Here is a 17,975-nt window from a genome sequence, read left to right as displayed (position 1 = left end):
GACATGGGCAGGGAGAATTATGGGATCACAGACTGGTTTGGGTTGGAAGGGACCTTACTGTCATGCAGTCCAACCCCCTGGTGTGGGCAGGGACACCTTCCAGTAGACCGGGTTGCTCCAAGCAGTTCTTTGTCAAAAGAGAGCAAATTGTGAGGATTGCCATTAATCATAGAATCCCAGAATGGTTTGGGCTGGGAGGGACCTTCAAGCTCATCCAGTCCCACCCCCTGCCATGGGCAGGGACACCTTCCACTAGCCCAGGTTGCTCCAAGCCCCGTCCAACCTGGCCTTGAACATTCCAGGGATCCAGGGTTGCCCTGGGCAACCTGTGCCAGGGCCTCACCACCCTCACGGAGGAATTCCTTCCCAGTATCCCATCTAAAGCCGGTCCGCTTGTTCCCGCGTGGGTGCCGAAGCCGTACCGCCGTTACTCCCCCCCACACCGTGATAATTTGGGACACTGTTCCTGCCCCTGGAATTTTTTTTTTGGGGGGGGGGGCCTCTAACGCAGCCGGTGGGGCGGGGCTGGAGGTCACGTGACGCGCGCTGCCACCTCCCATTGGCGGAAGCGGCGCCCCGGAAGCGCGGGGCCGTTCCGGTGCGGGCGCGGTGAGTGCGGGGCGCGGGGGGCGATCCCGGTATCCCGACATATCCCGGTATATCCCGATATCCCGGCATCCCACCTCGCCCCCGCCCCTCCAGCACAGCCGGCCGTGCCCGGCGCCGCCGCTCGCCGCGAGTGCGCAGGGTGTACCGGCCCGAACGTCCTCCGCAGGGCAGAACGGGAACGCCTCCTGGCATAACTCGCCCTTCCAGGCTGGCTCGTCCTTTATGAGAAAACGGGGGAAAACGGGCTTTTTGTCCGCGTGGCCCTTTCCAGCCTCCACATCCACTGGGAGCAAGGCCCCACCGCCCTGAGGTTTTCCTGTCACGGCGTTCCCTGTGCCCCCGGCGTGTGGGGGCTCACACTGAGGAGCGAAACCTCCTGTCGCAGAGAAATAACCTGTTAAAACCTGACCTTTTTTGTTTTTTTTTTTTTTCCTCCCCACTTTCCTTTTTTCCTTCTTTGTTTTTTTTTTAACGTATTTTTCTTGCTCACCAGGTGACGGGGCATCACCAAGCGACAGCAGGAATCCATCAGGACGGTGATTCCCCCTGTTGGGACGAGTGGCTCCAGAGGGTCACTCGTGACCCTGGCACAGGTAAGGGTGATTGTTTGGCCTGGAATCTTGACACGAAGTTGCTGCAGAGACAAAACACAACACATGCTGTTTCCTTGGGACAGAACATGGGAGTGACAGGACAAGGGGGAATGGCTCCACACTGCCAGCAAGCAGGGTTAGATGGGATATTGGGAAGGGATACCTGGCTGTGAGCGTGGTGAGACCCTGGCACAGGTTGCCCAGGGAAGCTGTGGCTGCCCTTTGATCCCTGGAAGTGTCCAAGGCCAGGTTGGAATAACCTGTTCTAGTGGAAGGTGTCCCTGCCCATGGCAGGGGGCGGAACTGGATGATCCTTAAAATCCCTTCCAACCCAAAGTATTCTGTGGTTCTGTGATAATTCTATATCCTGGGGTGTTCCCTCCAGCCACTTTATTCAACAGCTGGATGAATCCTCAACATCTTGCTGGAAATTTAGTGTCTAGGAAGTTCTGGTGAAGAGAATACCTGAGTCATGTTGTCTCAATTTAAGATTCCTCCTAGACTTCAGAGAGCAGATTTAAACTATATTTGAAGCAGCCAGAACAGAACTTGGAAGTAGTCAACTGGAAATCGATATTCTCTTTTTTCACAGGGCTTAAAATCTGTAGGATAGCTTAAAACTTTTCCCTAGTGAAGCGTCCACATCTGCCTGTTCATTGTCCATCTTGGAAACCTTTTGTTTTGCTTCTTAATGCGAGAACTGAGATGTCAGCAGCCTAGAAAGGAGGAATGTGAAGGGCAAAGCTCTGTAGCAGCAGAGTGTGTCTAATGTATTGCTCGTCAGCACTGGCAGGGACAGCTCTAATCCCACTTAACTGCTTCCTCTCCCAGTCATGCCTCTCTGCCCCTCTGCTTTGGTTTTCTAGCTTTTTTTTTTTTTTTTAGCACAGACTCCAGGCTGCCAATTTTGAGGACTTCTCTGTGAGTTACAGAGAGAGGGGATGGTTCATTTTCTAATAGTTAATTTTATGGGATTGATGTGGGATCAAGGGATTCCTCTTGGGCAGGAGGAAGGAAATAACCCACATTCTGTTTCTCTCAAATCCTCGCTGGGATTTTCTTCCTTCTCCCACGGTCCTGCCTTTCAGTGGTAGCAGACCATTGGATGACTTGGAGTGCTGCTGTTTAATTTCCCTTTAATTAAAAAGAGATTAAGAAAAACAAACCCTTTGGACTCTTTCCTACAGCACGAACTGGGCTAATATCTTGCTGCTTAAACTGTTTTTGTGTGGTTTTAGCAAAAACTTTCATTTTCTGAATTAGTCTTTCTGAGTTGCAGCTGTAAGATTGATGAATTAGTAACAAATTACTGGGTTTTTTTGTTAAAATGTGAAGAATGTTCCCCTTCTTGAGGATTTTGTAATGTTGAAACACACAGCATTTTTAACAACTGTTAATTTATAATTAAAGAAGACTCTATGTCCTAATATCAACTACAGCCTTTATTTAATATGTTTTCTTGGATCATGGCATACAACATTCTCATTCCGAGCTGGTTTTTTTCCCTCACCACCTTTGTCACAGGGCAAGGGGCAGCCATGGTGTGCATTCCCTGCATTGTCATTCCTGTCCTCCTCTGGGTCTACAAGAAATTCCTGGAGCCGTACATCTATCCCGTGATCGCCCCCTTCATCAAACGTGTGTGGCCCAAGAAAGCTGTGGAAGATCCCACAGGCACAAAACAAGGACAAGGAGGCAGCTCTGGGGATCCTCCAGCACCTTCAGCTGCAAAAAGAGGCCTGGAGTATGAATCTGGAAGCTATAAAGTAAGATTAATTCACTTAGCTAACCAGGGAAACTCAGGGGTAGTTCAGGGTGGGCACCACAGAAGGGTTAATAGTTGGGTGTTTTTACAGACGTTTTTGGGGAGATTTTCGTATGGACAGGACTTGCCACTACTGAGCCAGCTAGAAATAGTGGCTTCAAGACAGCACCTGGCCTTGGAGAGATAGGAATTGCTCGTTTCCTGAAACAGCTTAATTAATTTATGCTTTTTTTAAGGACTGGCTATTCTTTCAGAGAAGGAAAAAAGTCAAATATTTGGTAAATTTCACCAGATGTATGAAACAGAATTAAAAAAAACCCAAAACCCTCTCTTCAGGCAGCTCTGCCAGTCATAATGGGGAAAGATGTTTAGTGCATGTAAATTGTGCATTTATTATTTATTTCTTCTGTCAAAATTAAAAGACTTGTGAATGTTGTCTCTGCTCTCATTTCCCCTCTTCCCTCTGAAGGGATTATTATTTGCAAATCTACGCAGACACCACCACTTTTGGTTCTTGCAGCAGATTTCTTCATAGATCTTCACTGGCCTTGCCCCCAAAACCCATTTTTGTCTCCAGCTGTTTGGGTGTGAAGTCCTCTTTTCGACATCCATTAATGGCACTGTCTCTTATTTGCAGTTTGAAAGCAACAGCATTGCAAATGGAATTGCTGCAAAGAGATCCACAGGAGCTTATGACAAGAAAACGGATTAGAGGAGTTAATTCCTAAGGATTTTATTCCCCTGTGTCCAATATGAACTGCTGATATTTCTCGCTCTCTGAGACTTGTTTTCTTTGCACATTTTAGCTGAATAGAAACCTTTATTGCTTGCAGGAGAGAGTCTGTTTTGCCACTAAAATGGCATCTAGTTCGTTATTAGTTTAAAATATTTGAAAACTGAAGTTATTGTATTTTTCTTGCTGGAACTACTTTTCATCTACCATTTATTTAGTGTGATTAGAGTTTAGGTTAAATAACTTATGAATAAACCTATCTATGGAAGGTAAATATATCTTAGCATCTTAATTTCACCAAGTGCTAGTGGAATACTTGAGACTTTCACCTTAAAAGCTGTGTCTGTTCTTGACCTCACTAAAGGACTGTGGATTGCATTGTGGCAACAGAAGCTCTTGTTTAAACTATAGGGGATTTATATTTTTCATGCCAAATCTGTGGATGAGGTAGAGGAGTTGTGCTATACGCAAAATTTGCTTAGCTTACTAAAACAGAAACTCTTGATGTGATACTTCTATTAATTATTGTCCTTTAAATACTATGTCTTTTTGTTTGTTTGTTTCCTGAAGAGGAGCAGCAGAGGCATGATGCAAAAGAATTATTGCTTTATCTTCTGTTGCGGTGATTTAAAATGGTGCAGTTCCGGCTTTAAAAAAACAAAACAACTAAAACCTCTTTAACATGTTTGTGGAATTTTAACTATAATAAACGAGGATTTTCTTTAAATATAAGTCGCTTCATACAATTGTTCTTGGGCGTCTGAGTGATAAACATCTAAAATCTTTGAAAACCTGTAGACAGGCCCCAGGCAGAAGGAGGTCTTAAAACTCCATGACTTCATGATAAAGTGAACTGGGCAAGTCCAGCTTTGCCTCCTCCTGGGAAGATGGACTCTGCTGCTGACTTGAGTACCGACCATGATGTGTTTTGAGTGTCCCTGTGCTTAGTAAAGAATAAAACTGATAATTCCTGCTTTCCCCTCTCTGCCAAACCAGAGCACTCTTTGAAAGATTCAAAACCAAAACCACTCCATCAGTTTTGGATTGCTATTTATGGTTTAATCTCCCTAAAATCCTCCCCCAGACATGCCTAAAAAGGTACACCTTTTTATACAGGCAGTCCGTGTCACTGTGGTCCAGTGTTGTACTTGTGACTGTGATTTCTCCTACCAGATAATTAATTATGCCCACCCAATGCCTCTGGTGAGGTGCATCATTTCCTACCACTGCCTGATTTGGTCAGGCCTTGTGTGAATCCATCTGCAGCATCCACTGATGGATATCAGGCCCTGGTTGCTACAGCCATTGCTTCTGTAATGAGCTGAGTCACAGAAAACCCCTTGTAAGACGCTGCTTAATGCTGTTTGCTCTCCCTTAATGAGCGAGTCTGTTCAAAAGTGAATTTGGAATTGCTGTTTAATCAGCTCTTGCCTCATCCTTGGAACATAACCCCCCACAGGATCAGTGTGTCGCAGATACAGCTTCCTCCTAGGTCAGTGAATCACTGAATCACAGAATCATGATTAAAAAAGCCCTCCAAGACCATTGAGTCTTGTGCCTGACCCCCACCTTGTCCCCCAGCCCAGAGCTCTGAGTGCCACATCCAGTCACTCCTTGGACACCTCCAGGGATGGGGGATCCGCCATCTCCCTGGGCAGCGCCTTCCCATGCCTGACAGCCCTTTCCATGAAGAAATTCCTCCTGATGTCCAACCTGACCCTCCCCTGGCACAGCTGGAGGCCGTTCCCTCTCCTCCTGTCCCTTGTTCCCTGGCAGCAGAGCCCGATACCCCCTGGCTCCCCCCTCCTGTCAGGGAGTTGCAGAGCCAGAAGGTCCCCCCTGAGCCTCCTTTTCTCCAGGATGAGCCCCCCCAGCTCCCTCAGACGCTCCTGCTGCTCCAGACCCTTCCCCAGCTCCGTTCCCTTCCCTGCACACGCTCCAGCCCCTCCAGGTCTCTCTTGTCTGAGGGCCCAGAACTGCCCCAGCACTGGAGGTGCCTCAGCAGTGCAGAGTCCAAGCTACAGCTGAGCAGCTGAACAGGAATATGTGTCCTGATATCCTGAGCATTGCTGAAAAGATTGTCCCTTCCCTTGCACTTCCTGTGCCAGGTAACCCCAGCCACTGTTTTACTGTGTTGGGCACCTCACAAACAGGCCAGAAGTTTAGAGTGTGTCCACCTCTAGCAGATGTGAGCACAACAAAAAGCAGAGCAAGAGCTGTACTGGGGCTCCTTTAATCTGTAAACCTAGGCAGTCAATTTATAAAGTGTGCGTAATTAATTATTTTGAGTTATTTAGGATATTATTACACAAGGAAGTGCATCAGACAATAACATGGAAAATAAAGGGTACAGTAAATTAGACTGCAGGCTGCACTGGGCTTCCAGCTTTGTATCAGCCCTGTATTTAAACACCAGGCCTACTGAAAAAAAAATGCAAAAACCAAAAGAGGCAGATAATGCAAGTGAAACTACATGTTTATGCTTTCTGGAATGCTGTTCCAGTACTTCTACTAGTTGCAGCTAAACCCTGAAATGAGTAATCTACATCACAAAACTTACCTCAGTGAGGCACTTCACTGGAAGCTCTGGCAGGAGATTTGTGTTATAACTCTTCTGTTCCTATTATTTTCCAAGAATAGGTCGATAATCCTGTTGTGTTGTGAATAGCAAAAAAAAAAAAAAAATCATGTGAAAGCAAAGGAACTACCTGAGACTGGGCAGGAGTGGAGGAGATCATCTGGGATGCAAAGAAGTGCACAAAGCCTTGTTTAAGGAGAAGAAGTAGACAGAAATTAAGGAAAACCTCTCAAGAGAATAATATATAGCAAGTGAATTTAAGTGAGAAAATTCCCATATTTTTATTACTCACTGAAAACAAGATTTAAAAAGGTTTAGGTATCTGATGATGGCAGGTGGACATCTGCCAGAATTTCCTAGACCAAGTAGCAGCTCAATTTACACTGCAGACTTTTAGAAAATTGCAGAGTTGACATCTTTAGGGACAAAAGTACTTCTGTAAATTCAGTCCTAAGACCCTCACAATTAAAACCACCTGGCTTTATTTAAATACTATTGAGGAAGGATCAATCAATAAATAAATATTTGAAAAACCATAATTCAAATCAACTAATTTCAAGTATTTTTTTCTTAGTGGGAAGGTCTAAATGTGACGTGGTGCCTTCCACGTTGGTTTGCACAGGTAGCTGGATGGCAAGAAGTTAACTGAAATTCATGTTTAAAAAAAACTCTGCAAGTGTATGCAAAAAAAATTCTTAAATAAAATTTTATGTTGCAGGTTATTTTGATGGGCCTGATTCTGAAAGGAAAGGAAATTCTGGCAGGTTAAGTGTAATGTGAACAGCTGCTAAGGATGTCTAAACTGATAATAAATTCACTGCAAAGTGATCTTTATTGAGATGTGTTCACAGAACACAGTTAAATTCTGATGTAATGATATTAACGTAATATGCTGTTATTACCCAGATGTAGCAATCATGGCTCATCTGGGATTCTGGGGAGCTGTTGGACTTGCTGCTGAAGTTCAGTCCTCAGAGTCATTCCTTCTTGATCTCTGTACAATGCAGAACATTATTGCTGAAAGAACAGTCCTTTCAGAGGCTGCAGGTGAAGGAAATGAAGAGAAATTTAATTTACACGTAGGTTAACTAAATCTCCTTTAGTGAGAACTAATTCTGTTTCATTAAACTTCCAAGGACATAAAAGAAGGGATTATCTTCCTTGTGAGGTTTTCTGATTGTTAGAACATGCTCACTGAACCAAATCATATTTTGGTTTTAGCAGATTGCCATTATTTTTGTGTTTCAGTGAACCTGACTGCAGTAATTTAATTGAAATGGTCTGGAAGGCCATGTTTGTCACAGTGACTCTCTTGCTTTAGGAATGCTTTTAGGTGATAGTGCTGCATTCTTCTTTCACTGTTGTTTTAGAATCACGGACTAGTTTGGGTTGGAAGGGACCTTAATTATCATGTGGTCCAATTTCCTTTGCATGGGAAGGGACACAGATTGCTCCACGACCCATCCAGCCCAGCCTTGGACACTTCCAGAGGTGGGGCATTGAAACATAAACTATCTGAAACATTGTGAATAGATGTATTTATACACAGGCAGATGTAGCGATTCTCGTTCTTGGCGTGGGGATTGTTTTACAGCTCCTTTTCTGTGCACACAGAGCTTTACAGCTGCCCTGTTGGTCCTGCACAACCCTTATTGCACCACCTTCATTCCGATCAAGCACTGTGTGGACGTGAGGGCCAACCCCATGCCAGGATTCTTGTGGTAAGGTGGCAATGTTTGTACAGTGGTCACACCCCACCTGTGCTGTTTGCATGCACAGCCTGGTTACGGGTACGTGTAAGAGCCCGGATGGATGTTGGGAATCACACACCATGTGGAATGTGGGACTCTGCTCAGGGCTACATTGGGAAGGGCTTCATTTCTAGGGAACGAACAGGTACCTTTGGAACCAGCCACTGGTGGCACAAAAAGCACCTCAGAGATGGAGGTTACCAGAGCCAGAAGCAATGACTTCAAGCAGTACGAGGGCAAGGCTATGCCTGGTAATTCCTCCTTCCATCTGTCCCACCAGCTCTTAGTTCCACTTTCCAGAGCTACCTTGTGTCCCTCTGACTGAAAAGGTGGGATGCAGAGCAGAGAATCACAGAATGAATCCCAGACTGGCTTGGGTTGGAAGGAACCTTAAAGATCATCTCGTTCCACCCCCCCTGCCATGGGTCACTCTGTGACTCACTCAGGAGCTGGACCTGCAGCCTGCATGGGCACAGAAGGCGAGGCAGAGGCTGTGGCATTGGACTGTAATGCAAGGAAGGACCTTTCCACGAGGGGAGGTGGTTAGTGGGACAAGTCCTGCACCCAAATCCCAGGCCACGCAGGTCTGCTGCTGCTGCTGCTCCCCTGTCCTACCTGCCCAGCAGGTCTCTGCTCACACCTGCATCGTGCTCTGCTCAGAGAATACCAGCCTTGGTCTGCAGAGCATGTCATAGAATCACAGAATAGAGTCACAGAATAGAATCCCAGAATGGTTTGGGTTGGAAGGGACCTTAAAGCCCATCTTGTTCTGCCCTCTGCCATGGGCAGGGACACCTTCTACTAGACATGGTTGCTCCAAGCCACGTCCAACCTGGCCTTGGACACTTCCAGGGATCCAGGGGCAGCCACAGCTTCTCTGGGAAACCTGCACCAGGGCCTCCTCACCCTCACAGTCAGGAGGAATTCCTTCCCAATATCCCATCTAACCCTCTCCTCTGGCAGTGGGAAACCATTCCCCCTCATCCTGTCCCTCCATCCCTTGTCCCAGGTCCCTCTCCAGCTCTCCTGGAGCCCCTTTAGGCACTGGAAGGGGCTCTCAGGTCTCCCTGGAGCCTTCTCTTCTCCAGGTGAACACTCCCAGTTCTCCCAGCCTGGCTCCAGAGCAGAGGGGCTCCAGCCCTTGGAGCATCTCCGTGGCCTCCTCTGGACTCTCTCCAGCAGCTCCACGTCCCTGTGCTGTTGTTCCCCAGGGAACAGGAGGCAGTTCTGCAGGCGGGGTCAGACCCGGGGGGTCAGAGGGTCTCAACTCCCCCCTCACGCTCTGGGGTCACGTCCCGCTCCCGGTTCGGGGGCTCCGCGCCCGCCCCTCCCGCACTACAACTCCCGTCGTGCCCCGCGGGAGCCCCCGGGCGCGCTCCGCGCACGCGCAGCGGGGCCGCGCCGGCGACGTGGAGGCGGGCGGGGACCGAGAGGGGCCGTGAGGGGACCGGGAGCGGCGGCGGCCGAGGGGCCCGGGACTGACCCCGCACCGACCCGCTCTGACCCGGCACCGACCCGGCTCCGACGGTAAGCGCGGCCTCCGCGGGTGGACTCGGCGGGCGCCGGCTCCGAGAGGGGCCCCCGAGGTTCCCCCCGGTTCTCCCAACGCCACCGTCCCCTCGTGGCGCGGGCCCGTGTCGCGACAGAGGGAGGGATGCGCTTGTGTAGGTCGGCACCGACGCTGCGGAGAGTAACATCAGCACCGCCGTGTCCCCGGCCGGGCTGAGGCATCTCCAGGGATCCCTTAGGGGAGATCCAGGGATCTCTTGCAGAGTCCCCAGGATGTGCCGGTGTCGCTTTGTCCACCCCCGGGTGCTCCCTGACAGGCATCCAGGGATCCCTCGCAGGTCCACAGGATGTGCCTGTGTATCTTAGGGATCCAGTGATCCCTCACAGCGTCCCCGGCGTGTGCCTGTTCCCCTTAGGGATCCAGAGGATTCCTCACAGGGTCCCCGGGATGTGCCTGTGTCCGTTAGGAATCCAAGGATCCCTCACAGAATCTCTGGGATGTGCCTGTGTCCCTTTATCCAGCCCAAAGGTGCTCCCTTGACAGGGATCCAGGGATCCCCTCAGGGTCCCCAGGATGCCCCTGTGTCCCTTTATGTGCCCTCAGTACCAGAATGCCAGAGGTTCACACCCGTATTTCTTGTTTTGTGCTCATAATGACATTTATTATTCGTGCATAGGTGATAAATTGGTGTATTTTCCATCCTCTTCCTGAGAACCAGAGCGTTTTCTGGTGCTCTGCACCATCTCAGATCTGCTCACTCCACCTCCTGTTCTCTCCTGCCACTTGTTTTCATGCTTCTGAAAGACAATATTTATTGAAAGCAAGGCATATTTGACTTTAAAACAGAATTTGTCTCTTACCAGGCTTTGTATTACCTCCTCTGCCTTCATGCCAAGCACTGTTTGTTTTTTTTTTTTAAACTTATTTATTCTTTTTAATCTTCTGTGCTGAGCACAGGGAGTTCGCGGGGCCGTAATCTGATTTCTCCCCTTGCCTGTGCTGAGGGATAACGTGTTTGGGCTGCACCTCTAATCGTTGGAGGTATTTGCAGGAGTAACCAGGCTGTTGATATTCCCTGCACGGATCACTTTTGGGAGTGCAGGGGAGTGGAAAGAGGCTCCCGGGTGGTTGGGCCCAGTTTCCCAACGCAGGGTTGTGTAACCCCACGTTGTGTCAATTCCCAGCTGAAAACCATTGAAGTTGCTCCAGTTGGGGTGGCTTCAAAACTATTCTTGCTCCTTGGATTGCCAGGAGCTTCGGAAGGCCTCGTGCTGTCCTTTCTATAGGCTGTGTTGCCTTTCCACGTTGCTGCTGTATCAGCAGAAGCCCATGGATGGCCCAGGGAATGATGGACCCAGCTCAGCACTCTCACCTACCTGGAGCATCCGTTAGATCCTCCTCTTCCAGCCCTGTGCTGGTGTTTTACTGGCACAGCCTCGAATCCCTGATATTTCCTGCTAAAGTCAGCAATAAAGTATTTATAGCAAATTATTGGTAAGCTCAGGTGGCTCTGGTGCTTCCTTCCAGTGCTTTTATCAGATTAATAGGAAGATCACAGAATCCCAGAACGGTTTGGGAGGGAAGAGGCCTTAAGGAACATCTCATTCCACCCCTGCCATGGGCAGGGATACCTCCCAGGTTGCTCCAAGCTCTGTCCAACCTGGCCTTGAACACTTCCAGGGATCCAGGGGCAGCCACAGCTTCTCTGGGCAGCCTGTGCCAGGGCCTCCCCACCCTCACAGTCAACAATTCCTTCCCAATATCCCATCTAACCCTGCCTTCTGGCAGTTTTTAACATACTTTGTTTTTTACATTGGTGAGGTGTTTTTAACATGCTGATGACTGACAAAAGTTACTAAAAGCAAGAAATCCTGTTTGGTGGCTGATGAGCTGATGTCAGAGTGGGAGATTAAAGATTATAACAGTATTTCTTCAAAGTGTATTTTGTAGAGTGGGAAGCCTCTTGCACCTTGTAGTAATCCCACACTCTGGCAAGTATAATTTCATTTGCAGTAGATCCTGGAGATAGGGGATGTAAATCATGATGTGTAATATAATAAAAAATTATTACACATAAAAAAGAGATTTGTCCTTCTGCACAACATGCTTTTTTATGCTGTGGATAGATTTCTAGCTGTGAGAAACTTCTAAAGCAGAGACGAACAGCCCTGTTGTAAAAATATGCATAATTCCCAATTCAAGAAGAGTACAGATGCCAAAATAATTGTATAACCTTTGAAATACAGAAACATATACCAATATTGAAACAAATGCAGACTTTCTAATGGACATCAGAGCACCTGTTTGAAGCTTTAAAGGTGGTTGAATAATCTTTTTGAAACATTACTTTGGCCATTAGGCAGGTTTTATTTATGTCTGGGAGAAAATCTTTGTGTGTAACAATAATCTTAACACTCCTTACATAAAGAAGCTACATAGTTTATTAAACCATGCTGGGTTTTTCCTGACTTGTGTCGTATCCAACCTGGCTGCCTGTTTTAATTGTGGTGAAAACTGAATGGATTACTATAAATTGATGTTTAGATATGTGTACTGAGTATTAAAACAAACAAACAAAAAAAAAAAGAGGGACAGATTCAACAAAAACATTCTCATATTGAACAAAATTTCCGACACTGCAATCCATCATAGGCTGTCAGGGTATTGGTGTAACGTTGTGTTTTTGAAGACCACTGCTGTATCTGTGCTGTTAAAAGTCTCTTTTTGGCCGCTGGAAGAAGATAAAACCAACAACATTGGTACTGATGTGCAGTTATGCCAAGTCAGGTCTCTTTATGCATATTCTTGATTAGTCTTTTTTTTTTTTTTTTTTTTTTTTTTTTTTAAGCTCCACATCCCTTTGACGCTCTTGTTTAAAGTTCAGTTTGTTGGTCTTGTTTCGTAGTTCCAGCACAGCCATCCTGCAGGCAGCAGGAGCCTCACCGGTGAGGGCAAACACCAGATTTACAGAAGTACCTGCCCACTGCAAAGAGCAGAGATAGTATTTTAATTTTCCTTTCTTGAAACTTTTGCAAAGTGTGTTGTTTACCTGTAGCAGTTTCATAACGGGTGCAGAAAGCTGAGCCTTTTACACAGAAATTGTAAGGTGTGCTTGACCCAGCCTTCCTCCCTTCTAACTGTGCTTACTAATTGGATTAAAGAAATTACTTCTGCATATACTCCAGAAAACACTGGCTGTGTTTGAGTGCTGACCTTTCCTTGGTGTGTAGGAATGTCTGAATAAGGATAGAGGTAACTTTTTTTTTATAATTGCCCCCACACCACCTCTCCTCCCCCTCTGTCATAGGACGTTTTTCTAAAACTGATTCTGTCATTCTACTCTCAAATTCGTCAGATTGGTGCAGTAATTATTTCACGAAATGTTATGTAGGAGTTACGTCAGAAAAATTATCGGGTTTGTAGCTTTAAGTTTTGTTAGCTCCTGATAAATTTTAGAGGCTTTTGTGTCTTCAGGGAGATTTGGCCACAAGTATGGTGTTTTGGTGTGGGTGTGTAACTGCCAGCATTAAAAACGGACAAAATTGAGGAGTCCCTAACAGATCTTGTGGATTTTTGTGTCCACGAACTAGAGATATGTTTTGTTGCATGTGTGGGAATTGGACAAAGAAGTTCTTAGATTCTATAAATGTTTATTTACTTGTAAAAGTTAAATGGCAGCTCTCTGAACTTCTTAACAGAAAGGTGTTTGTGGGATTCAAAAAAGCTCCTTCCAGAGATTGAACATGTACCCGCTGTCCTGCCCCTGACAAAACATGGTGACTGAGGGCAGAGAGGACAAAAAGCTTAACAGAAATTAGTTGTGTCACCTAATGGTTGTGTGTTAATGGAGAGGCCAATACTTGGTGGGTGGAAATACAACAATTTGGGGGTTTAGGTCTTCAAAACAGGATTATTGTTTGTCACAAGCATGCATTTGCTTTATTGGTGTTCGGTGCCATCACATAATATTTTCATATGTTTTAGAGCAGTATCACAAGTTTTTGTTATGAGGCAAAAGGTTGGAATGGTATTTTTGTGTCAGGCTTCTTTGGATCTTGAATAACTTTAGAGAAAAGAGATTTGAGCAGGGCTGGTTTTTTTTTTTTTCCACCTGTGAGTCAGTAGTTCCATTTCAGGGTGAGGCTGTGAAGGTGACTAGTGAGGGTGACTAGTAGTTCATTTGAAATAAGCTTTTTTGAGATTATTAAACGGGCATCTCCTTATCAAAATTAGTAGATTTGATGATCAGACATTAGCTGTTTGGATCACCAGTAACCTGGTGGTTAGTGATTGCATGTTACTATAAAGAATGAATTAAAATGTGTAAAGCTTCTGTGATGGCACTGAGAAAGTAGACCAGCTGTACATGTCAGTCTCGTGTATAGAATTCAGGTTTTCGTTGTCCTGTCACCTCCTTTCAGAACACTCCATTGCAACACGACAAACCGTGTAGGGTGAACTGTCAAAGACAGAGGTGATTTATAGCATCTCTTGTGGAGCAGTCTGGGCAACCACCACAACATCCGGGCTCGCTCACATCCGATTCCTTCTGCTTGAAATACTCTGCCTCACTGTGAAGGTCTTGAAAAATCCCTTCTTCGTTTGGGAGCAGAACAACTGTCCCGTAGGTGGGATGTGAAGGAAGCAGATTGTGCTCTTCAGAATTAGGCTTTTATTGATGACTGACTCCCACGAAAATGCTGTGGAAAAGGAACTGGAGCAGAAAACACAGCATCGTCACTCGTTTTTTCAGCTGCGTGCCCTCCCTGTGAGGGGCCTTCTCTGCCTGCAGTAAATCTATCAAGATAAATCACTTCTGCTACGTGCAGGACTCCCCAGGCTTCAGTGGAAGCCAGAAGGACCACACTACTGTCACTGCAGTGCTGCTTTATTCAGGCTCTTGCTGCGGAAGAGGAAGGCAGTAGAATAGTCCAGGAGGACTGAAAGGGATGCTGTGCTTGTTCATCCAGCAGAATAAACAGTGGACAAGTCAGATAATTTATATTGGGAGCTGCCTTAAGACCTGAAGATGGACGTTTTTATTTTCCTTGTACTTAAGGTTTATGGGGACCACTTCATAAGCCTGTGGCATTTCTTACTGCTGTCCAAAAGTGCTTCTGTCCTAAGGTGTTGAGCTTTCAGGGAAGGTACTTTGGTACCTGGTGAATGGTTAGTGTGCTGTGCTGCTGCAAAGGTTAAGTTGAAGGGTTGTAGGTACAGACTTTCACAACCCCAGGCAGCAGCCGTCAAACTTAGTAGTGTGTGAAACGTTCTGGGTAGAGGAGAAATGGAGAATTATCTAGAAAGCCAAGAAAGATGGTGTTGGCCCCCAAGTTGCAAGGATAGACCCCATCATGGTCATGTTGTATTTTTCACAAAAGTCTGCTACTTCTCACAAAACCTTTTTTTTTTTTTCTTTTTTTTTGGTTTTAGGGGTTTTTTTTGGGTGCTTGTATGTGTCTCAACAGTTGCAGTGTGAAAAAGTGAAGGGGGTGGATAAAGGGAATTGGAGAAAGGAGTTGTCGCCAAATATGCTGTAGAAAAGGGGAGAAAAATTGCACATCAGTGAAAAGTAAAGTGAGCAGAAACAGTCTTTTCTGCATCAGTCATTAACTTAAAAACAGTAGGAAACTTTTTTAATTGGTCATGAAGAACACATTTATTCCATTCTGAAATCTCCCAGGTAGTTTGGTTGTAAGTGACTAGGGTGTCAGAGAAGGTGAATTCTTAACAGTGGTTTGACTCTATTTGGTGATTGCCAGGTACTGAGTTATAGCTGAAATATTTTGACTCTTTAACATGCTTTAAAAACAAAGATTATTTCAGTGCTCTCCTCTGATTTAAAATGGCAAAAAATCCTAAAGTCTGAGGATTGTAAAGATTTTTTTTTTCCCCTAAAGATTCCTTTTACAGTCATGAGTTCTTATTGCTGTGTATTTCTGCATCATTAGTTTTGTTTAGCAAAATGTTACCGATTTAATTGGTAAAAACAAAGTTCTTAAGCTTTTGTGCCTCTTTTTGTGTGAAAACTAGTGAATGATTCCTTGGTATTAATGAAATATTTGCATAACTGCCTTTTATCTTTGCAGAAAGATAAAATTTCATTTCTTGTTTTTTTTTTCCTTGTTCTTTTTTTATTTTTTCGAGCCTTGGTGACAGCACCAAAACTTCTTCAAAACAGTTGCCCAGGCAGTGCAGGTGCATAAACAGTATGCCTGGGAAGCTGCAAAGCTGTCCTTATTGAGGGAGCTTTGTCACCCTGTTTTTCAGAGAGTGATTAGGAGATTTGGAGAGCTAACATAGCTGTGATTTGAATTACAGGGTCTGCTTACTGTTGCCTTCTTTCCTGGAACGGAGCAGAAGGCCTTATGTAGGTAAGAGAAACTGTAGGTCAGCTCCTGAAATCAAATCTCTTCGGTTTTACAGTGTCTGTGCTCATTCCATACAATCCCAGAATGGTTTGGGTTCAAAGGGACCTTAAAGCTCATCCAGCCCCACCCTCTGCCACGGACAGGGACACCTTCCACTATCCCAGGTTGCTCCAAGCCCTGTCCAACCTGGCCTTCAACACTTCCAGGGATGGGGCAGCCACAGCTTCTCTGGGAAACCTGTGCCAGGACCTCTCACCCTCACAGACAGCAATTCCTTCCCAATATCCCATCTGACCCTGCCCTCTGGCAGTGGGAAGCCATTCCCCCTTGTCCTGTCATAGCAGTTAATATCTGTGACCCCTATTCTGGTTCCTTTGGGTAGGTGTGGTACCCAGTTCCAATTTCTCTGGGAAAATTGCTTTGTATGGAACCTGTTGGTATTTCTGTCAGCAGTTAATCCATACAAAGATTCTAATCCTAAGGTACAGCGGAGGACCAGGTGATGTTGTTTCTTTTTGCATATTGTTTTATTTGTTACGTTTTCTTGGGCCCTGGAGTGCTCTGTGGTTTGTTTACTGATGGGCAGAAATAAGATCTCTTAGGTCATGAAGATTTTGCAGTCATTGGGATGTGATGAAACTTGGGACAGGTTTAGTGAAGCCGAGGTAAAGAGGGGTGAGTATTAAAGCAGCACATGCAAGATCTTGCCCAGATCAGCTGGCACTTAATTTGATCTGTCTTTGGTTTGACTACCTCCCTACCTGCCTTTCAGAGGCCCTAGAGAAGTTTTGAGATATTTTGTGTGTTGGATGGAAAATAGGGATATTTTAATAGGAATAAAATCCTGTATTAGGGAATAAGCTGGGACAGAATATTGAGGCTGTGACAGAAGTAGGTTAGTGAGTTGCAAAAGCTGGTTTACTGGGAACAGGAAGGTATCTTCATAAAGATGGCAAAATAAGCAGGGCTTCTGGTTTACTGCAGCTTTCCCTGCTCTAGTAAAGCAAGTTGAAACATATTAAACAAATAGAAAGAGACTTCCAGGCTGTGCAGCTGCTTCAGACAACTCACTCTTATCCTGCACAGGAATATACATCTATAAGGTGTAACTTTGGGTTTTTTAGACTGTTCTTTAGCTGTGGATGCACTGTTGGCAAGTTGTGTATGATATTTAGTCCATAAAGCATTAGATCCTTGGGTCTAAATATCCTTCCCTGTGAGGGTGGTGAGGCCCTGGCACAGGTTTCCCAGAGCAGCTGTGGCTGGTCCTGGATCCCTGGAAGTGCCCAAGGCCAGGTTGGATGGGGCTTGGAGCAACCTGGTCTAGTGGAAGATGTCCCTGCCCATGGCAGGGGGTGGAATGAGGAGAGCTTTAAGGTCCCTTCCCAGTCAAACCACTCTGTGTTCCAGTGGAATATTATTGTAATATGAATGAGTAGTCAGAATTCAAATATGCTGTGTGGACAGTAAAATTCACATATTGGGGCTGAATAATGCATACTGTTAATATAACTTCTGTGTCTTCTGTTGCATGGAGAATCATATATATATAATGCAGTAGTCTCATAACTCTGTGGGAAGTTTTATGTTATATCATCTGTATTATTCATGTTGTCTGCAAACTCAGCCACACAGTCATGGCAAGGATAGTTTTGGAAGGGGGAGCTGGCTGTGCTGGACAGAGTAACAAAATGTCAACACTGGCAGTTAGGTTGTGAGACCAGTAGAAGATTTAATCCTGAAAGGAACTATAATTACTTGTCTAAAATTATTTAAGTAGAAAGTTTAGAGAGCATGACGAGTTTTTTTCCCAAGTTCAGTAGTACACATCTGTGCCTTCAGTTATACTTACGAGCACAGACCCAGCAGGTGTCTATTGCTGAATTGCTTTTAACTTTCAGAGGAAAAAATATATTCTTGTAAACATTGTTAATAATTAATACTAGAATCTTTTAGAAGAAACAGTAAATTCGGGATTTATATCTGCCCTTAGCAATTTGAGGTTGGAATGGGCCCTGATGTGCAAAACAAACTCCCTTGTGTTGCTGTGGAGCATCTGCTGCTG

The 17,975-nt window shown here is 45.6% G+C and overlaps 2 protein-coding genes across 4 annotated transcripts in view; both read left to right on the top strand.

Annotated features, from left to right (window-relative positions):
• The first annotated feature begins 541 nt into the window (after positions 1 to 541).
• Positions 542 to 4,432, top strand: CUNH18orf32 (chromosome unknown C18orf32 homolog). The gene is made up of 4 exons (XM_027724303.2): positions 542 to 609; positions 1,103 to 1,202; positions 2,727 to 2,968; positions 3,605 to 4,432. The coding sequence occupies exons 3-4, from the start codon at positions 2,741 to 2,743 to the stop codon at positions 3,677 to 3,679; spliced, it is 303 nt and encodes a 100-aa protein (XP_027580104.1). The 5' UTR covers positions 542 to 609; positions 1,103 to 1,202; positions 2,727 to 2,740; the 3' UTR covers positions 3,680 to 4,432.
• Positions 4,433 to 9,451: 5,019 nt separating this feature from the next.
• DYM (dymeclin) overlaps positions 9,452 to 17,975 on the top strand; it is a 215,528-nt gene continuing 207,004 nt past the window's right edge. For 2 of the 3 annotated variants that reach the window (XM_027724300.2, XM_027724297.2), the window contains exon 1: positions 9,452 to 9,556. The gene's annotated coding sequence lies outside the window, so the exon portion shown is untranslated. Of the gene's footprint in view, positions 9,557 to 15,860; positions 15,914 to 17,975 lie in introns of all 3 variants that reach the window. The other variant, XM_039390634.1, reaches the window with a different exon arrangement.

The sequence above is a fragment of the Pipra filicauda genome, unplaced genomic scaffold, assembly GCF_003945595.2.
Source record: "Pipra filicauda isolate LSUMZ 115617 unplaced genomic scaffold, ASM394559v2 scaffold128_size5466820_pilon, whole genome shotgun sequence".
In the NCBI taxonomy this organism is placed as follows: Eukaryota; Metazoa; Chordata; class Aves; order Passeriformes; family Pipridae; genus Pipra; species Pipra filicauda.
This window is presented reverse-complemented; position numbering and strand designations above follow the sequence as displayed.